The sequence below is a fragment of the Lolium rigidum genome, chromosome 1, assembly GCF_022539505.1.
Source record: "Lolium rigidum isolate FL_2022 chromosome 1, APGP_CSIRO_Lrig_0.1, whole genome shotgun sequence".
NCBI classification, from domain to species: Eukaryota; Viridiplantae; Streptophyta; class Magnoliopsida; order Poales; family Poaceae; genus Lolium; species Lolium rigidum.
In genome coordinates, this window is record NC_061508.1 from 148,336,478 (window position 1) to 148,358,716 (window position 22,239).

The 22,239-nt window shown below is 45.3% G+C and overlaps 1 protein-coding gene and 2 long non-coding RNA genes across 3 annotated transcripts; 1 reads left to right on the top strand and 2 right to left on the bottom strand.

Annotated features, from left to right (window-relative positions):
* Window positions 1–183: 183 nt before the first annotated feature.
* LOC124682935 lies at window positions 184–524 on the bottom strand. Its single transcript, XR_006996502.1, has 3 exons — window positions 442–524; window positions 305–370; window positions 184–204 (listed from the first exon to the last, which is right to left on the bottom strand). It is a non-coding gene; the product is annotated as an uncharacterized LOC124682935 (long non-coding RNA).
* Window positions 525–656: 132 nt separating this feature from the next.
* On the bottom strand, window positions 657–1,371 carry LOC124682556. Its single transcript, XR_006996329.1, has 4 exons — window positions 1,332–1,371; window positions 1,196–1,253; window positions 1,007–1,081; window positions 657–754 (listed from the first exon to the last, which is right to left on the bottom strand). It is a non-coding gene; the product is annotated as an uncharacterized LOC124682556 (long non-coding RNA).
* A 14,225-nt stretch (window positions 1,372–15,596) lies between these two features.
* LOC124652404 (pentatricopeptide repeat-containing protein At5g66520-like) lies at window positions 15,597–18,491 on the top strand. Its single transcript, XM_047191417.1, has 2 exons — window positions 15,597–17,760; window positions 18,161–18,491. The coding sequence occupies exon 1, from the start codon at window positions 15,597–15,599 to the stop codon at window positions 17,319–17,321; it is 1,725 nt and encodes a 574-aa protein (XP_047047373.1). The 3' UTR covers window positions 17,322–17,760; window positions 18,161–18,491.
* Window positions 18,492–22,239: the final 3,748 nt, after the last annotated feature.

Genomic DNA, 22,239 nt, shown 5'->3' on the forward strand with positions numbered 1-22,239 from the left:
CATGTAAGGCACAGAATGGTGTAAGTTAGAGCTTCCACAATTCCAGATAAGGTATCTGCATAGTCCATCTCTAATGGAGACCCCTCATCCAAATATGGCATCTATGTCAAACAATTTCTATCACATTTTAAGAATTATAGAAAAATGATAATGAACTTAATCTATTACTGTTGTCAGCAGAAAGATTATGGTATGGAGTGGCATCTAGATTACATTACAAAGGGATTGATTTGGTTCAGCAATGTTTCTAAGAGTTTTCATACAGAACTGAGCAACAACAAAAGATAAAAATGTCTCATGTTACCTCCATGTCTGGAACTTCCCTCAAAGGCCTGTCGCCAAAATACGAGTAGAGCGCTCGCAGTACGGCCTATAAATGGGGTAAGCAATTCAAGAAAGTGTTTCTACGCAGGACCTGTTTCATCAACTATAGCAATTTACCTGGTGGGATATAACAACCACTGGTTCTCGCTGGCGCTCCAGCTCGATGATGACAGATTCCAACCTGAGGATAGTTAAATAGTACATCACATGAGTTAGGTTGGAGCCGTGAAGATAATAGAAGAACATGTTTTTTTCCATAGTTTTCTGTTTTCAAATTCTAGTAATAGTAAAGCAGAACTTCTGAACAATGCAGTGAGATTTTTTAACCTCTGAATCATATATCAAATTTATAGTGTAAGCAACTAAGCATTGAAGTACATACCAAGAAAAGGACAATACGACCAGGGAGATAGCCACTGATATTGTTCACCTGGAACAAGGTGACAAAAAGTTAAGAAATTCAAAGAAGTACTAAACAAATCTTGCATGACGAGTTTCAAAAGCTAGAAGCCCACAACAACATAACTCAACGAAAATGCTCGGTTTGGTGTAATGAATGAAGCCTACTACAGTTTGAGATATAACAGGTTAGAACCTATCTTGTGCCTTGTAAATATAAGACTTAGTAACCGAATACCCCTTTTACAGGACAGAAGGATAACCAGGAGATAATGTTTGTTACCTGTAACTGACCACCCTCCCCTTTAACCATATCAATCATTTTGATATAAGAACCTTCCTCCACTGGCTCATAGACCTGCAATATGAATCCTACTTGATTCAACATTATATAGTTACAGAGCTCAAAATTTTCATTTCGCATGCAACACTACACCAGAATATAGCTTGTTTAGTATTGAGAGTTTGAGACCTTCTCATAGTTTGTCAAACGCTCAAGGAAATCCTGCAATCCAGCTTCATAGTCTGGCCTACAAAATTGCATGGGAATAAGTTCACGGATATTATCTTTCTAGCGAGGGAAAATTGAGGGGTTGCCGGTTCCTAACTGATCAGCATAGTCAGAACTTTGCTAAATTTTCAGGCGCATATGCATTACCGTTCAAGCTCCCTTTACTTAACAGTAAGCATATGCATTACCGTTCAAGTTCACAAAAGGTAGAAATTCCCAGATCAACAACCAAAATCGTTTTCCCAGATAGAACAGTATCCTAAACAGTCTAACAATTTCAGAATCCTAACACGACAGAGAAATGAAGAAGGATTAACTCTTGTCACAAATCATTCCAGAATAAACGCAACAAATTCATTCTGAAATTCCTAACAAGCAGGTCAGCACATATCCTCCTACTCCGCAGATCCGAATTAGCAGGAGATCATAATCACGCAGCCCATATCAATTCATCATAGAGCACATAAGAGAGATGGCAGGACGAACCAAAGCTCACCTGAATCGGGCGCGCAGTCGTGGCTGTAGCCGAGGCCGTGGTAGATGGAGACGGCGAGGTAGTCGAAGTAGTGCCAGGGCAGCCAAGCCTACCACCAAACCGGCGGAGCCGAGGGGCCGAGGAGGCAGAGGAGCACGGACCCAAGGTAGGACTCGTAGGCGTCGTCGGGAGGATGCGGCGGAGGCGTGCTCGACATAGGTAAGTACCAGGAGGTGGGGCGGCGCGGGAATGGCGCCAGCGAACGAGACAAACACCACGGCTAGGAAAGGCAGCCTGAAGCACGACGGCGCGACGGGCGAGACCCCGGCGACGGGCTCCATGCCCGCCGTCGCCTCGCCCCGTCCGCGGCCGGGACGGTCGCCGCCGCCGCCGACTTGGTGGCGCGGTCATGCTCTTCCTCCTCCACCTCCACCGCCGCGACCTGCGAGCAACGACAACAGCGACACCGTCAGACAGATCAAGGCGGACGGGGAGCGGGGGCGGCGCATGCAGGGGGAGATCCAGACCTTGGCGCGCTTGTCGCGGCCGCCCGACGACTGCGTCTGCGCCTCCGCCGGCTGGGCCCCCGGCGCCTGGTCCGGGGACGGCGGCGGCGAGGCCTTGCCCTCCTTGTCGTCCGCCGCCGGGCGCTCCGCCTGGTGTCGACTATTCGGATCGGCGGTGGCACGCGAGAGAGAGACGAGGGGGGAGAAAAGGGAAGGGTACGTGTACGTGGTATAGTACAATATCTATCCGGCTGGACCATATGTATTGTACGTGTACGTGGTATAGTGGAGCTGTGTAGGCCACGGCGCAGTCGTATGAACGCATAGCCATTGCCGGCACATTTAGGAAAGTGCCTTAAATGGATTAATTTTTTGGAGGCATATCGACAAGTGCCGTGTATTACCGATATTTTAAGGCACTTTCAGTTTTAGTGCCGGGGATTAATCGATATTTTGAGGCACTTAACCGAACTGCCGTTGATTAAGGCTAGATTCTCGGCATTAAGTTGTAATACGCCGTTAAATGAGAGTTTTTGCGGCACAAATAAAAGATGCCGCACCAAAAGTGCCGGCAATATGGGAACGTGGCGTAGTGTCAGGTGAGTTTGGTCAATTTTTACAGGTTACATGAATGGAATCTAAATCGTGCTGCTTAGAACACTTATCAGGTGTTAAAACAAACATACGGAGTATTAAAATGTTTTATCAGGCATTCTGACAGACGAGCATATTAGCTGTATGATGACTCATCTTAGAGTAGATTTAGTCTTTAGAGTAACTGTCTTTTTCTTAGATGGACCAAGTGAATGACTTGGTAATTCATCCAATTCTTCCATTTAGCTCCTTTTATGGACAGGGAACAGAGAACACCAGCGAATGGATTCCGTGTTAGTACATCTGATAGTAGCTGTAGACACCACGATCTAATTGTTCAGTACATCGCTATTTTGTGCACGTATGATGGGGCCAACAATTACATCGATCGTTTTCAGAGTACAAAACCAATTGTCGACAACAGCAACAAGAAACAAATGGCGCAGCAATGCGTATCATCTTGTAATACAAATGGACTCTGAACTCACAGTGTTTTCAGAGTTTAAACAAAATGTAGACAACAACAAGAAACAATGGCGCAACAATGCGCATCATATTCTTCTACTAATACAGATGGACTCTGAACTCGAGAGTCAACATAGTCTAGTGACTCTAGTCTAGTACTACCCAGCAGTCCTCTTCCTAGAGCTTCTTCATCTTGATCAGCTGGGCATGTTCGGCGTAGAAGCGGCTGGGCATCCACACCCTGCAGCGCCACCGCATGTACCTGAGGGCCAACCTCTTGCCGTCGATTCGACTCTTTGGCACGGTGATGCCGTCGTCGCTTCCGACGGGCGGTTTCTGGTCGTGTTCCTTCATCCACCGCCATCCGGGCGCGTTCTGGTGCAGAGCGCATGGACGGGGGAGCTCATTGCAGTGGCACCAGAGGGCGGATTCCCAGGGCTCGGGCGCGCTGTGGCTCTGCTTCAGGAGGCAGGTCGCCATCATCTTGTTCGTCCTCCTTGCCGACGGCAGCTTGGGCCGCTTGGACGGCCGTGGGCTCGGCTCGTCGACGGCGTCCTCCTCTGCGGACGGCTGCGGCGGCGGCGGCGGATTCTTCCTCTTCTTGCTGTCGGCCGGGCACGTCGGGATTGGCGGGCACACCTTCAAGCCGTCGTCCTCGGGCAGCAGCGGGGGCGCATGGATCTCGGCATCGTCGGTGAGTATGGTCGCCTGGATTTCGTCACGGGAGAGCAGCGGCATCAGCGGGCCGAACTCGGCGAGCATCAACGCCCTGTACTCGTCGTCGGCGAAGACCGGATATTCGGCCTCAGACTCGGCCAGCGGCGGCAACGCGGCACCCGACGATAACAGCAAACGGGAGCGGCCGGACATGTACGCCGGGAAGCTGGGCGGAGGAGGAAGCACGTCGGAAACACGCATGGCCATCATCATGGTGGCTCTAGGCTAGGGTTTGATCGGCCGGCGGCGCGTAGGTGTTTGGGCAGTGGGCGAGGAGAGGAGATCGGCCTCCGGAGCAGAAATCTTGAAGCGCTTTATCGAGCCCAGGTGGAAACCGAGTTGAAGCGGGAGTGGGACTCGATTGCCGAGTTCGACTCTGTTTCCTTTCCATGTAGGCTGTAGCCTGTAGGCAGCTGGATGTGACGCTATCTGGAGTTCCGGACTCAAATTTCAGATGCGATGGGATGGAAATCTACACGATGGGCATTCCAAATAGGCCAGTGGGGGACTCCGGGCGTACGAGAAAAATTAGGCCACTGGGGAGCCCACTGGGGAGCTTCAGCCCACGGCCCAGAAAGATATTTTTTGAGAATTACTCTAAACCAGTTGCAAAACAATGCAAAAACCAGAACATTGTGGGTCTAACATGCGACATGCCAACTGGAGATCGTTGCACTCGGGGAACTCCACCGAAGCGACAACATTGGTGTTATGAGAAGAATAGGTCTACCGTAAGCATTTCAAGTCAAGGTTTGAAGAAGGAATACTAATCACTTTGGAATAGCCCTAATATAATTCCTAAGTCATTAGAAGTAATTAGGCACATGAAATAATGCAATGAGGTCATTTTATCAAGGAAGAAACCAAGTGATAAGCTCTACTTTATAAAAAATATATTTGCAAAGGACTACAAAATAAATCCTTATCTACCACCAAGTAAGTATACAAGTTTATAGATAAATTCTTTAAAAAATCAAAAGAATAAGCATTGGAATCATCCCTATCACAATGCATATTTGGAATTTAGCCACATAAGTGCACAAGTCACAAACCCAACTCTTAATACAAACCAGGACTTAATACATTACATTTTGTAAAGAAGTCACCAATTTCAAAGAATTCAAACAGAATTAAATTCTAAGAGAAAAAGAATGCTAAGTACATATCTATTTGGAATATTGAATATTAACCAAAATAACACCATCACAAATACATCTGAAATATCCTAGTCAAGTGAATGACTTAGAGATCACCTTTGTTATGTTTTTATAGAAGCTACAAATTTAAATTCTGCAAATCAAATGAAGATTCAAATTAAAGTTCAAACAATAAATAGACAGTAGAAAGATAAAATAAAAAATTAAAAGAAGAGAGGGCTTACTAACATGCCATCGTAGCCCAAGATGTAGCAAACCACATCACCGCTCCGGCCCGGCCCAAGTAACATTTCGTGTGAAACGAATGTGTAGTCGGCCATCGTCGTGTTCCTCTTGTCGATGGTCAACAACGCGACGAGACAGCTCGCTCGCCGCTGCTCAAGGTCGCGATAGACACACGCGGGCACAACACATCATCCACAAGTTGTCCACAACCTTTGCCAGTAGGCTCTCCAGATTCACGCCCAAGAACACATTGTCGTCGTTGTATCCTAGCCACTGTCGCCGGTGAAATGACGAGCTCAACCTCGCCGTGTCCTATAATGCTATGAGAAAAGTCATCGTAGAACCCTAATGCCACATCACCCTCTCATTCTTCCCCTCTCCCTCTCTACCTCCCAGACTTCTCTGGAAGCCGCCACTAGCGTCGAGCAAGAAAACGACGATTCTGACCACCCCTGGTTCGTGATGTGGTCAAAGTGATGCGCCTGGGCAAGAGGAATCGAGCTGGCGCTCCCTCACCCAATCGAATTTCATTGATCCCTGTCACTGGTGGTCACCGGGATCCGCGACCGTGTGCTCACCTCCGACCATACGCAACCTCACCGAGCATCTCCTTGTCATCAGTGTGAGTCCTCTAAAGCTAATTCTTTCGCTTGATAGACACATGTAGCTCGTAATAGCTAGATGGTTGGAGTTGCCCTGCCGTATACCATCATGGGCTGTGGACCAAGTGGACTTGGGCTTGTGCCTGCATGGGAGACTACTGCCTCCATTTCATAGAATAAGGCCTATATTTGTTTTTGGAAAAGGCAAGCCAAGTAAAGCTTGATCAACTTTTACAAAAAAACTATCAAAACCATGATAATATGTAGACATCGTATAAAAATATATTTCATGATGAATCTAATGGTGTTGAGTTTTGATTGTACATATTAACAATTTTTTTTCCTAAAAACTTGGTCAAATTTTACATAGTTTGACTTTTCGAAAAAATAAGCCTTATTTTTTTTTTGAAATGGATGTAGTATAAAGAAAGCAGAGACAACATAATCAAGACATCCAATCGAACATAACGTCTTCCCGTATTTTTCTCCTGCTCCTCTGGACCTTCTCCTTCCTCATGGTCTAGTTGCTCTCCACAAGCAATTCGTATCCACCTCATGTCCCGTGATCACCAGCGGAAATAGGGATCGTTACACACTTACACTAAAATTCTGCCTTGATGCGCCTGCATAGCTCCGTTGGCCAACGGCGGAGACAGGAAAAAAGTTTGAGGGGGGGGGGGGGACCAAAGATGGCAAAAAAAGGCAAAAGAATGGCAAGAAGTGTTAGCGAAATTTTTCATTGATTATACCATCATTCATAACTGATGATGAAAAAAGGATGCACAATTGCATATATTATTGAAAGTAACAATCTAGATAACACGAGATAGAGCAATTAACACTTCTCAATTAAAGTCTACTCGACGAGGTGCTTCCTCGAACTCATCTATAATTGCATCCGTCGATATTCCAACATCAATTTCCTTTTCAATGTATGTTACCAAGCAATCTCTTAGGAATCCATCTTCCATTTTATTCCGACTAGAAAAATGCCCGCGCGTTGCAGCGGAACTTTTCATCCATCTCCAGCATGTCTCGTGGTTTGATTATAAATTTTAAGAAAACATGCCCATGCCTAACAATAGAGGATAAAAAACTGCTCTACAGAGACAAAAAAAAAAGCATCTCGATGGAAGTTGGGTTGCAAAACTATCTCAATTGGATCATCTGCTCTAACACAGGAACGCTGATGCTAAACTTGTATCTTTGTTTCTCTGACTGAAAAACAACAAAAGCACTTGAAGCAAATAATGCCTAATATGCATACGTATCTAAATGCATATGCTTTCTTTAAAAGATATTGTAGAAGAAGCAAGCTTCAGTCTAACTTGTCTAGTTGTCTTCACGGCAGGCAGCACGAGCTATGATCCGTGCATCTGTACAAGAGCCTCAATATCTCGTCCATCATCTATCATCAGTGGCGAAAACCCACGTCGATGGAGCATGATGATACGTTGGAAGTCACCGCTTGGCCTGAAGAAACATCAGTGCTGCTTCTTTGAGCACACAAATCAGCAACACCGGCCGGGATGCTAGGAACCGCCGACCTGGTGATGTTGACCTAGCAGATGGGCACGCTTAGAAACTACTCTCCTTCTCCGTCAAAAGCTAGGAGCTCCTACGACTACGAGTCAACTCCGTTGTTTCAGAGGACACAACAAAGTATACTGCTAGCTACTGTCAGAAGCTTTTGGTGAACACACACCGGTCAAGAGATAGCTTTAAACCATTGTCGACTCGATAAAACATGTTGGCAGATTTATTTATGGATTAATCATCTTCAGCTGTTTGTAGCGAAAAAAACACACAACGCCTCCCGTGGAGTCTCAACCTAGTGGATTGGCACACTGCCACGATCTATGACATGTTGACGGCAAGCGCCCGGCGCGTCACAGTGATGGCGGCGGACACCGAGGGTCACCGGCAGGTAGCGACGATGGGGCCCTGATTTCTTCTCCCTCTGTTGTGGCCCATCACCATGGCCGCACCGCCGAGCACTGAATCGGTGTTGGTGCGTCCATATCATCGACTTCAAAATCAATCCGCCTGAGGAGAAGAGGAGGCGCAGGCCGAGCATGGACACCGCAACGCGGGTGAGGTTGCGAGGAACGTCTTCCGCATGAGAGACGATACGCGTGCTCCTTCGGCATTGCGCCCAGGGCCCTCACCGGTGACATCGTCTGCAGTACCGCCACCGAAGATGAGCTCAAAACATCACCTAGAGGATAGAGAACCCGGACCAAGAAAGCCATCGACACCATCATGGAATCGTGCCGCTACGGATTTGTTGTCCTCCGCCACTTTCCGGCACTTGGGCGACTGCGAGGTCGAGCCAAACGTGGTCTCGAGCGACAATTGGCGGGAGGCAGCTGTTGTCGCCGTGCTACCGATGTCATCACGCCGAGAGTTTCCGTCGTGGCCAGGCCGTCCGCCATTGTCATCGCGTGCTCCCAGAGTTTCCGCCGATCTTGTACCGTGCCGAGAGTTTCCGCTGACCTCGCATCAAGATTTCGATGATTACACACAATCCCATATATATAGCCACGATGCAGGCCAAACCCTTGGCTAGCTCCTTCCCTTTTTATTTTGGCAAGAACGGGAGGAGTTCGTTCTTGACACGTACGGTTTCCAAGTTTCAAGATGCGTGAGTGCGTGTCATATGGCCACAGCGATCGCGGACGATCGGGACGGAGATAGATAGCCTTTGGGAAAAATTAGAACTGATTCAAACACCTAGTGCGATCGGCAAGCGATCGGAACCAAGACAAACACATGTGGGACGGACGCATAGCAAGACGTATTAATCGAGAACAACCAATCGAACGGACGGACAGACGTTTTCTAGCGATCAGAAAAATACGAACCAAGCGAAAAAAAATCGGTTTTTTTACGAACGAAAAGTTATTCCGGTTTTTTTAACCTACCAACACCACCAATCCGTAACTTATTAGTAGAGATTATTCAATAGGTTATGGCGCCTCATTGGAGAGCAACTTAACTATGTCTGTATGTTAGGCAGATCGAGGGAGGCTTGACTGAAGTCTTGAGCCGTCCTTGACTCCGTGAGTCTAACACTGAACTATGGGTTGAAGGTTTATCGTTGATCAGGCTTAAGTGAGACTTGAGTCGTACCTATGTGAATCACACTAGCTTCTAAGAGTCGACCATAAAGCCCCCGAACATAGGTAGTGTCCTCACCTTCGATCCATTCAAGCGAGAGAGTGTGATTTACATGTATATCCAGAATTTAATTTAAAACAATGGAGCACAATAAGGCGCCTTATTCTCGTGGCTCCTTATTCTGAGGAGGAGATAAGAAAGACGGTTTTTCAAATGGAGCACATAAGGCGACAGGACCTGATGGGTTTCCTGTAGAATTTTATCAATCTTTCTGGGATATTATAAAACATGATTTAATGGAGCTCTTCGGGGAGCTCCATGCGGATCAGCTGGATTTGTTCCGTATAAATTTTGGTGAGATTATTGTTTTACCAAAAATTACTGATGCGGAACGTATTCAACAGTTCAGACCTATATGCATGCTTAATGTGTGTTTTAAAATCTTTACCAAAGTCGCTACAATTAGAGTTAATTCAGTGGTAGAACATGTCGTCCGTCTGTCCTAGACTGCGTTCATGCAAGGTAGACATATCCTAGATGGTGTAGTCACTTTGCATGAAACAGTCCACGAGATGTATCGGAAAAAACTGAATGGTGTTATTCTCAAGATCGACTTTGAGAAAGCTTATGATAAATTTAAATGGTCTTTTCTTCAACAAACACTTAGGATGAAAGGTTTTTCAGATGAGTGGCACGTTCTTATAAATAACTTTGTTTTCGGTGGAAGTGTGGACGTTAAGGTCAATGATGATATTGGCCGATACTTCCAGACGAAAAAAGATTTGAGGCAAGGGGATTCCCTTTCTCCAATGTTATTTAACATTGTGACGGATATGCTTGCTATTATAATTGAGCGCGCGAAGGTTGATGGTCAGATTGAAGGGATAGTACCTCATCTTGTGGATGGTGGATTATCTATCCTTCAGTATGCCGATGACACAATTCTTTTTATGGAACACGACTTGGAAAAAGCTCGAAATCTGAAGTTAATTCTAACGGCATTGGAGCAATTGTCTGGTCTCAAAATTAATTTCCGTAAAAGTGAACTGTTCTTTTTTGGTGAGGCCAATGACGATGCCAACCTTTACTCCGACTTGTTCGAATGTGGTCTTGGCTCCTTTCCGATCAACTATCTTGGTATTTCGATTCATTATCGGAGACTGACGTTGGCGGAGTGGAAAATCGTCGAGGAAAGACTTCAGAAGCGTTTAAGTAGTTGGAAAGGAAAACTGCTGTCCCTTGGGGGAGATTAGTTCTCATAAATGCAGTACTTACGAATATGGTACTCTATATGATATCTTTCTTCCATCTACCCAAAGGAATCTTGAATAGATTTGATTATCTACGCTCAAGATTCTTTTGGCAAGGAGACATCGAGAAGAAGAAATATCGGTTAACTAAATGGAGTGTGGTATGCCGTCCGAAAGATCAAGGTGGACTTTACTGTTCATGATCTTGAAGTTAAGAACAGGGCTCTGCTAGGAAAATGGCTGGCCAGGTTATTAACTGAGGATGGTATATGGCAACAACTTTTAAGAAAAAATTATGTGGGCTCAAAAGCGTTATCTCAGGTATTTTGGAAACCCGGAGACTCTCACTTTTGGGCTGGCATTATGGCAACTAAGAAACACTTTTTCCCTTTTGATTCGTTCTCCATAAGGAATGGGGCGGAGATTAGGTTCTGGGAAGATAGATGGTTGGGAACAACCACTCTTCGGGAATAATATCCAGCTTTATACAATATTGTTCGTTATAAGGGAGACACCTTACAGAAGGTTATGTAAACTTCTCCTCCCTCCATGACGTTCAGGCGTGATCTAATTGGCCCACGGCTCATTAGTTAGAATGAATTGCTACAAAGTTTAGCTACAATACAATTATCCCAAGGGACTGATGAATTTAGATGGAATCTCACCAAGAACGGTGTTTTCTCGGTCAATTCATTGTATAGGGCGCTTACCATTCCTAGTCAACCGGTTATCAATAATAAATACTTTTGGAAGAATGAAGATACCACTGAAGACGAAAGTTTTTGCATGGTACCTTCGTCGCAGGGTGATTTTAACCAAAGACAACCTTGTTAAACGCAACTGGCACGGTTGTAAGAAATGTGTTTTTAGACAATAAAACACCTTTTTTAACTGTAGGTTTGCTAGATCTATATGGTCAATCATTCAAATGGGTTCTACCTTATATCCGCCTCGTAGCGTTGCAAATATATTTGGCAATTGGCTAAATGGGGTAGATACTAGGTATAAAATGCTTATCAGAGTGGGCGCGATTGCTGTCATATGGACGCTATGGCTATGTAGAAATGACAAGGTTTTCAATGACAAGAATTCTTCTCTCATGCAGGTCATTTACCGATGTACGGCTTTGGTTCGTTCATGGTCGCCACTTCAGCGTTTGGAGGACCGAGACCTCTTTATGGAGGTGTCTACACGGTTGGAGAACACGGCTAAGGGGTTTATTTCCCAACATGGGTGGCTGCATATTAGGCGGATTGAAGCCAACAAAGTATAGTCTAGTTTGGCTCTTTCGATCGATCTTTTATATTTTATTTGTTCAGACTTGATACTCAAACGGCTGTGTGCATCTTAGTTATGCAGAGGCTGGGTGTAATGCTTGAATATTTTGAGTAATGAAGCGCCCTTTATCGAAAAAATATCCAGAATTTAATAATAGGCTAAGGGCATCTCCAACGGGACGCAAAAACGGACGCCTAAATTATCCGCGCGTGTCCATTTGCGTTAGCTCGCGGACGCGTAAATGGTCGTTTTTGTCCGCGCGTCTGTTTGCGCCTGGGTGCCTCCAGCGGCTCGACGCATATTATGTTTCCTACTTTTTTCTCTTTTTATTTAAACATAGTTGCAAACATTACGCAAACTAATACATACTCCCTCTGTTCCATTCTATAGTGCCTATAGTTTTTTGGCACGGAAATTAGCGCAAGAGTATTTTTTACACAAGACCTCTAGCTAAACGATTTGAGATCAACGTAACATTTGGGAAATCCATATCTTCCTAACTGACCAAAATAAATTTGGGAGCTGAACGATTTGGGAGCTGAACGGGGAGCGGGTAATTGAAAAAAAGCTAAGCTACAACCTTATATTCTGAAACAAATGTCAAAAATCTATAGGCACTATAGAAAGAAACGGAGGGAGTAATTGGGAACATGGTAAAATAAGGAAATCTAACTAGTGTTGGTCACGCATGTTTTTTTATGTCCGCCGCCAAGAAAGAACACTCTCGTGCATACTCAATCACCCAAACTAGAAAATGCAGCTGACAATGATAGTCATGTTGTTCCTATCAAGGACGAACATCCAGAAACCTCCACTAGCGGTTTCAATTGGCCCGTGGCCATCTTCGCTGCAAAGAAAGGACACTCTAATAGTTCTAACTGTCGGTGTCCGAGCCAGACTCACCGGTGTGGTAGTGCCTGCGGCAGGATGTGTCGTCGAACACCTTGGCGATCATCTCGCCATCCCCTCGATGCGGAGGAGGAACTCGAAACACCGGTCCTCCTGCGAAGACGACAACGACATAGGCGACGACGAGCGTGGGGCCGCAGCTGCTCCACCTTGGCGGGCCCGACAGCGGCGGCCACCCCCGCGGCCTCGACCACCTCGCCGGCCACCTGGACCTGCCATGGAGTTCCTCGCGGGGCTGGATGCATCGCAGGAAGAGCAAGGCGGCGCTACGGTGGAGGGAGGTTGTGGCAGCTAGGGTTTGTGTGGAGAAGAGGCTGAAGAAGACGAGCGCGCATCCTCTTTATATACGCTGGAGGCAACCGAGGGGCGCGACATGCATGGCATTGCCATTACTTCCTTGGCAGAGGTGGGCGGCGGCCGCTCGTCAGGCGAGGCATCGCCACTAACGTGGCGCAGACTGCCAAAGCGACGTCGCGGAGACGCATCCGAGCCGCATATTTGGGCCAGGTCCGCGTCTCCGCGACAGCCCAGTCACTATGCGTCGGGCCGCTGGGCCTAATCCCAGACGCATCTTTCGACCGCGCGGACGCAAACGGTCGCTCAACCGTCCATTTTCGTCTCCCCATTGGAGATGCCCTAAAAATTATAGCTAGGCATGGACAGGTTGGCCGGTTGGCCTGACCTAGCCCGAAAATACTGGTCTGGCCCAACCCGACCATTCATGCGGGCAGGGCCTAGGCCTAAATATTGAGCCTAACTGTATGGTTGGACCTAGGCCTAAATATTGAGCCTAACAGTATGGTCGGGCCTAGATTTTTTTTGCAAAATAAGTAAGAGGGTTGGCCCGAGGCCTGATAGGTTTTCCTATGATGGGCTGAGCCTAGGTATGATATTACGGCTCGACGGTTGGGTAGAAAAAAAATCAGTCAAAAGGCCAATTCATGTGGTCGCTTCCAATGATGGATGAAGCCTCATGAGTGACTCTGTCGGGTAGAATTAGGACTCTTCGGATGCGTGTAAAGTCAGCTGCTGGTGCCATACTACCGTACGCACTGCATACCACCAGGTTCCCGATCGATTTTCTCCTCGGGACTTTCCAAACGCTGATCAATGCTGCTGTTTGTCGCTGATTTTGATCCAGAAAAATCCTACCGTCGGGCGACGCGTGTGTGCTGATGAGCTGATCAATCGTCGCTAGATTTTCGCGAGTCTCTGTTCTTGATGTTGTTGACAATGATGATGGATCTCGCCCGGATAACAAAATCCAGTCGTCGCCTGTCCCCACGGTCGGCGCCAATTGACGAGGGATCACCTCGCCAATGCCTACGTATTGTAGACTTGGGTTTCGGGAGAGAGCGACGATGGAGATTCCGGGGACGAGATTAGGCACACGACGTACCCAGCTTCGGGTCCCCTCGGTGGAGGATCCCTACGTGCTGCTAGCAATCCACTATATGAGCATAAATATGTTTACAGGGTGCCGCCGTAGGCGGAGCTATGTTGTCTATCTGTTGGCCTCTCTATTTCGGGTGCCCTGGCTAGCTTTATATATGCAACTAGCCTAGGGTTTTACAAGAGTCCTAGTCGACTACTTCTTCGGGTTGCCTTGTTGGGCCTTCTCCATATTTGGTCTTCTCCATATTGGGCCGAGCCAGGTATACTAATAATGGGTACCCGAAGGGTATGCCCATGTCACCAGCCCATGCCTGGGCTTAGGTTTTCTGCATCGGGTTTGTTCGACCCGACCCGATAAATGCCTAGTCATACTAAGGATACTTGACAAAAGACTAAATTTACCATTGAGGTTGAGGGGTTGAAACATTAGGGGTACTAAGGTTATTGTTGGTCTATAGGTTCATGGTAGACTGAGAGGGGTGGGGGGAATTTAGAGGCTATGTTGGACCAAGTCTTTACCGCTTCTCCACAATCAGCTCAAGCCTTTTATCCCTTCTTCCACATGCGGACCTTAGTGGAGGCCAAAAGGGCCATGCCCCACTCCCCCAACTGCCTTCTCCGTGATGGGCTTCATTTTTCTTCGACCTTCTCAGTAAATTTTTCTTTTATTTTTTGGTCCTTTGACATATTAACCATGACAAATGTTACAAGCTTTGGTTTACCTAGCTTGACTTTGGTAAGTTACCATGTAGGGTTTGTATTGGACCCTATTGTAGGGATTATTCTTACCCAAGGTAGGAGTCCCCTTAAGTTGTAGTCATGGTTGTTATCAAGATTCTCAAAACTTTTTTGTACTTAACTTTTCTTCTAGAATGTTCTCAATATCTTTTCACATGCATTTTTTTATCATATGGTGATTCCAGCTACCCCCTCTTTCTCTTAATTTCCCACATACCGTCTAAACTCTCTCTCTCTCTCTCTCTCTCTCTCTCTCTCTCTCTCTCTCTCTCTCTCTCTCTCTCTCTCTCTCTCTCTCTCTCCCCTGCCATGTGCTTTGGGACTGGTTATGGGGCTTAACCGGTGTCGACACTTTAATTTTTTTTGGCCGTCATTTGCTGCCGACTTCCCTAATACTTAGCCGACATGTATGCTGCCGGCTACTATATGAGGGGTCATTAGTGGAAATGCTCTTATGATCTTCAGCGCCGATCAGGCATTGAGGCCAAACTAGGCACCCCCAACCCCAACAACTCTACGAATCCAACATGGCGGAAAAAATTCGGTTTTCTTAAGAGCCTAGGTTAAGCACATGCATTGTACATGGCCTAGTCGTGCGCGGGGCTCACCGGCGAGCACGAGCGCGTATGCTCATATGTTGTATTCAAATTTTAAAATACCAATTTGAAATGTTGTAGAATTATGTTACTGTACATCAAAGTTAGAATTAATATAATGGGTAGAATAAGGTTGAATTGTGTTTATGTGCAAGAGGATGGGAAATAGGGAGAGAAAATTTTTCTAGGAGTGAAGATTATTTGGACTCTCCCGAAGGAGAACCTCTCAAACTAGTTAGCTTTTTGGACTTAAAATTAGTTGGAATTGTGGGACAAAGAAACGCGGCCGAGGCACGGCCGACATCACATTAAGTCCTTCTCCTTCTCCGGCGCCGATGCCCCCGCCGCCGGCCACCACCACTGGCTCATTCCCGAACAAGGCCCTTCACGCACGCCTCCTCCGCAATGGCGCCCTTAACGCCGACCCCTCCGCCGCCGCTCCCCTCGCCGCATCAGCCGCCAACTCTTCCCTCCCCTACGCCCTCTCCCTCCTCCAAGCCCACCCCACCACCTTCTCCTACAACACCACCATCCGCTCCCTCGCCCACGGTCCAAACCCCCACCTCGCCGTCGCGCTCTACCGCTCCATGCTTCTGAACCCCCTTTCCAATCCCAACAACTACACCTACCCGCCGCTCCTCGCCGCCTGCGCCCGCCTCCTCGTCGCCCGTTCACCAAAACCAGCAGCACCAGGCACCGCCGTCCACGCCTCCCTCTTCCGCCGCGGTCTCGATTCCGGCGACCGCTTCATCAGCGCCTCACTGCTCTCCTTCTATGCCGCCGCTGGGGACTTACCCGCCGCACGCCAAGTGTTCGACCGAAGTCCCCCGAACCAGAGGGACCTACCCCTCTGGAACTCACTCCTCCACGCCTACCTATCCCAAGGCCTCTACACCCAGGTGCTGCACCTCTCCCGCCAGATGCCCGCTGCCGACGAGGTCACGCTGCTCGCTCTTGTCTCTGCCTGCGCGCATCTCGGTGCACTCGACACCGGCCGCTGGGCACATGCTTACTATGCGAGGACCCGCCGGAGCACCACCACGAGAAATCTAGGCACCGCCCTGCTCAACATGTACATGAGGTGCGGGGACGTCGAAAGCGCGTGGTCTGTGTTCCGCGAGACGCTCGACAAGGATGTCCGGACGTGGAGCGTCATGATAGCTGGACTGGCTGTCAACGGGCTCCCGAGGGACGCGTTGGAATTGTTCACTGAGATGAAGAGCATCGGGATGGACCCAGATTCCATCACCATGACTGCCGTGCTGAGTGCGTGCGCACATGCTGGTATGGTGGATGAGGGCAAGAGGCTCTTGGGCTGCATGCCTGTTGAATATCGTTTACAGCCCACCATAGAACACTATGGCTGCGTCGTTGATCTGCTTGGGCGAGCGGGCAAGTTGGAGGAGGCGTTGGCTCTCATTAAGACTGTCCCTTTCGAGGCCGATGTCGTGCTATGGGGTGCTCTCTTAGTCGCTTGTAGGGTCCACAAGAATGTTGACATTGGGCAGATGGCCGCCAGGGAGATACTCAAGTTGGATCCTCGTCATGCCGGGGCCTGTGTGTTCTTATCGAATGTCTATGCTGCTGATGGGAAATGGGACCTTGTACAAGAGGTCAGGAACTCGATGAAGCAACATAGGATATTCAAGCCTCCAGGATCAAGCATTGTTGAACTTGATGGTGTGGTTTACGAGTTCTTGTCTGGTGACCATTCGCACCCTCAGTCTGATCGGATATATGCCATGCTTGATGAGGTTTGCAAGACCTTAAGCCTCAAGGGGCACAAGCCTTCAACTAAACAAGTTACCTTTGACATTGATGAGGAGGACAAAGAAGTTTGCCTCTCGCAACACAGCGAGAAACTGGCGCTTGCCTTGGGACTCATCTCTACCAAGAGAGGAGCTGTGATCCGTATAGTCAAGAACCTGAGAATCTGTGAGGATTGCCACTCTGTCATGAAGATAGTCTCGGAGGTCTACGATCGAGTCATAGTTGTTAGAGATCGAAACCGCTTCCACCACTTCAAGAATGGCTCATGTTCCTGTTTGGACTATTGGTAGGAAAAAAGCGGGAGTGGTATGGTTTTGTAGGAAAAATGTAAGCAATTCATTGCCTTTTTGTATTTAGGATCCACTAATTTTGTACAATGGGTGACTGGAACGATATAATCATAGAGGTAACATTTGTCCTATTCATGATCATAAGATCCCTTTCTTGAGCTAAGATTTTTTTCACGTGTGGCATGTAGGTCACATGATCATGTACTTCAAAACGGGTCTTTCAGCCTGCCTTGCACTAGTCGCTGATTGACATGATTATTATATGACAGTGCGGAGTATTGAGTATTGACCAAGAAGCTGGCTAAGATTCTGGTCTGACTGGCAAGAACTGTTCATCGAATGTACGTCCTCATCTCAGCATATCCCCTTCTCGATTGTACTTGATCTGGGACAAGATTCTTATATTGAACAAGATTTTCTATATTGTTTGGTGCTATCGGTAAGAACAGATTCCTCACATGAGTATGTATATATCACTCTTTTCCTCATTATCCTGTTTATTCCTGCGATCATATTCTACCAAATTAACTTGTTCTGTGTCAGTTAATCATAGGCCAGACAAGCTAATCGAATTCTTTGAATTATGTAGCGCGTGAAAATTTATGCACAAGTGTTCCTTATCGGGCACAAGACTCCAGTGCTGGTTGTTCTCTTGTCAAAATATGTGCCTATATATGTAATGTACGGCCCTCTAAGTATGGAGTGTAGTTTTGTAGTGTAGTTATCACGCAATAGGATTAACGATTTGATAATTCTGTATTGCATTGCATCTAGCATGATGTCATCAGATGAAGAGTTTAGTTTCGAGTTATTAACCAGGCATCGGAATTTCTTTTTAGATCAGCCGAATGTTCTGGTTCAGAGATCTTAGTTGTCGTATTGACACACCAGATGCTGAAGTATGAGATTTCGTAGCTATGAGGCGGCGGGATAAGCTCTTGGAGTTTGATCAGGTTGATGAGTTAACTTTTCTTGCTTCGTTATACATCTTCTAGACATAGAGTTTTCTCTCTGCTCTCTGAAAATTTAAGTCACGTCTAAACTGTACATATTTCAGCAAAAAAATGATCTAGTAAGTGGAAATACTTCTCTGAGTTGGAAGTGTGAAATAAATTCAGTTTGATATGTTCAGGTGATTCCTAATGGAAAGAAGAAAATATCTCATGGATCTTAAAATCTCTTTGTGAGCATATACTCTGTTTGTTGGCCCAAGTGCTCATCAGCAATGCCCCCGATGCTTACATTTTTGTTTCAACCATGCAGAAGACAATCTTGTTATTCAAGAACCATGTTTTCTGGACTTTAAAGGTGTCCGCCATACTTGAGAGTTGATTGATATATGCATGGCTGTATACTTTAAAAAAAAAAAAATTGTTGGTTCGTTGAGAGTTGAGTGATGCTGCAGACATGTTTTGGTTCGGTCGTTGCATATGGGTGCTAACCTTTTTGTTGTTCTCTTGCCTGTTTGTTATACGGCACCCTGGGAGATGTCTGTAACTGATATTTTCCGTTTCTGTAAATCCGCTTGGCTAGCTCCAGAACCTCTAGTTCCAAGATCGCTAGCGGACTTGGTGTGTTTTCCTGTTTTTACCAATAGTGCACATAACTTCGCTTCTTTTGGCTTTTCTTTCATTCTACTGAAGATACCCCGCACGTTGTTGCGGAAACCTGTAGCAATCACTGTTTGTGTCAAAATATGAGGATGGTTAAAAGAAGATATTGAGAAATTGTGTTACTTCAACTAGCAGGGGCTGGAGCGGCGCGCCCTTATGTAGCCATGCTGGAGAACAAAAAATAATTCTACTGCAAGCTAATATGGCGTGCTGGCGGGGTGTAGGTGTGCTAGAAATTAAAGGATAAGCATCTAAGATAGCTCACCTTTTTAGTACCGAGATTTCTTATGGTGTGCACACCTTACAGTGGAGACCCGTGTGTGATAAGCAAAAAGTAACACACTAAGTGATAATTCGTTATACTGAACATATGAGCAAATGTGTGAGCCATAATATTTGGATACAACCATGATTCAAGGAAAGGAGAAATGAAATAGGAATGGGCAGATTGCATTTTGATAGCCCTCCATGGAACTTGTCATTCCTCGGCTTGAATTTGATCATGCACCGGGCTGCGCATCTCTCGATCCAACTTCGCTTGATAGCTTAAAGATAGAGACAAACGTAGTAGTATGTGTTGTGTCCTGAAATACACCAAAGCCCAACTATGCGAACTAACCAACGGGGCAATAGTTGGATCATTTTTATATCAATACATTATCATATAGGGCCTGGCGGTATGTCCTCTCAATAGTATATTGCTTCATTTCCGTCCAATATCCATGGAATCCCGTGGAACCTTAACTGTTAAAAGATAGCTAGTGTACATCAACAACTATGGAAGGTAATGAGAGAAAGTTAGATATCCCAATTTTTCTATACCGAGCACACAAATTGCCTTCCGTAAGAAGAGAATCAAGTAACCAATAATTGCAAGATAAGACTGAATAGAGCAATTTTCTCTTCAGCTCTATGTAATTTACAAAACAAAATGTAACAATGCAACAATGACAGGAGCCAGTGGTGCTTCTGGTAGGAAATTTCCATTAACATCAGGACGCGGGACCAAAGCAAGAACTTTTTCTAATTATAAACATGAATGAGACATACAAACCTGCCATACTTGTCAGCACAAGAAGTTTGAGGGCAAGTACTCGCAAAACTGGATATGTGAGAAAAAAGCGAGTCATAATTAAAGAAACTTCGGATTTGCGTACAATCTCACAAAATAAAAATTGTATCAGCATCTCTCTAGAATGAAACAGAACATAATGCCTCCAAAAATACAATATTACTATATTAGTACTGACACTGATGGTAGAAGAAGAGTAACCTTCAGATCAAGCAGAGATAATACATGTAGTAGAAAACATAAATAATTTAAGAACCTATAATCAACCTAGAAATTTGACCTTCACATAAGCAGTCTTGAACTGTCATTTTGGACGAAATATGTAGTGTGAAAATATATCTTACCAGCAGTTTCTTGACAGAAAACAATGTCTACCTGAGATTAAAGAAAACGCTTCTATATAGAACTTGAAACATCAAGAACAGAAGAGAATACTTTTTAATAATGGGAACAACCTCTCAAAGTTTTGACCTGACCAACAGAAATCCAATGCAATTAGCGTCATTTTATACCAGTCAGCTTGCAAAAATAATCTTTTTGTTAACAAACAAATAATTAAAACATTGAGGTTATTTTGAGGCAAAAGATGCTAATTCTGTGTATAGAGAGCAAATCAGGAAAAATTAAAATAACCGACACAAATTGTACTAGTAGATCTGATGATACTATACTCTTTTACAGAGGATCAAATAAATAAAGAGGCCGATACACACAAATGGAACATATGTTATGACATTTCAAATGATTTTCACTATATACTCGCTTATTGGATTCCTTCCTACAATAAATCAACAACATTGAGCGCACACATGCATTTTATTTCATTAACAACTGTACATGTATGCTGAAAAGAAAATAATGACCACTCATAATATAGAAACCACTTTCTTCCTAGCTCTTCACACATGCAAATGTAGAAGTTCTACCGTGATGGGCTCAACAATCATAGTCTGCCTACATAGTGCAATAAATTGATATACTCCTACTCAAGACTAGGGAGTGTGCCTATCGTCAGTCCTGCAGCTATCAAGGATAAATACGTTTTAAAAGTCATACTTGGTTTAATTTCTACGTCATGGTTCTGCAGTCAGAAGATAAATAAACTTGTTCAAAAAAATGAACGTTGTAGCTCTAGATTAGACATAAAACAATTCAAAGGTAGAGCAGGGGTTTCAAGTTTTACTTATCTGATAATGAAAATGAGTGGATGGGCCACCAAAGTGCAAGGTAAACTTGATCAGCACAATACTGAATCTTTTCTATATGGTAACCTTATCTGAGATATATTGAATCAATAAGTGTCTGAGCAAAGAGATACTCTTTTCTTACAGGATATATTCTGATAATAGCAAGGCAACAAAAAAGAGTAGTTCGCTTGTGAAATCGGTACCATCACAAACATGAATGATTTTTCTCGCAAAAAAAAAGAATGATTCAATCGCCTAATCCTTTTTGAAGGAAAAGCGTCTATCTTATGGCTTTATATTAGGTCGAGGCCGGTATGTTACATACAGTTACAACCAGGTAAACTTCAGAAGAAGAAAAAAAGAAACAAAGATCACATGGCTAGGCGATATGAGCAATTTAGGATAGCTCCCCGCTAGATGGAGCTTGTCAACTGACTGTATATAATCAAACCTCTGGTTGTGCTTAGGTTACCATTGAACACATGGTCATTTATCGCTTTCCGGACTTAGCAGGCAAACCGCAAAGCAAGTCGGTAAACTTGAGAAGAAAAAAGAAACAAAGATCACATGGCTAGGCGATATGCGCAGTTTAGGATAGCTAATCGCTAGGTGGAACTTGTCAACTGACTGTATAATCAAACCTCCGGTTGTGCTTCGGTTACCATTGAACACATGGTCATTTCTCGCTTTCCAGACAGGCAAGCCACAAAGCAAGTCGGCCATGCTTTAGAATTTGGTTGGCGCTGAACCTTTTCAACGAATTCTGAGGTAGCCCTGGACCAAGCGATGACAACCGTTAGCCCAAAAAACGTCTAATTTGGTTAATTTGGATTATGCCCTGTTCATGTTAATCATCTCTCTTGACATTGGATAAATATAAGCTGTCAGTCAAATCATATCGTCAATTCAAAATTGCTGCTAACCATGCCAGAACCATGCAGTTAAAATAACTCCAAAAAAAGAACTTGCATTGTTTGCATAGAGGTGGATCCTCCAACCTATATCTTTAAAAGAGGTGAAATAACTCGAAATTCAAACCATTCACT

Bases quoted from the DNA above. Each gene is read 5' to 3' on its own strand.
- LOC124652404 (XM_047191417.1), top strand. From the start codon at position 15,597: ATGCCCCCGCCGCCGGCCACCACCACTGGCTCATTCCCGAACAAGGCC.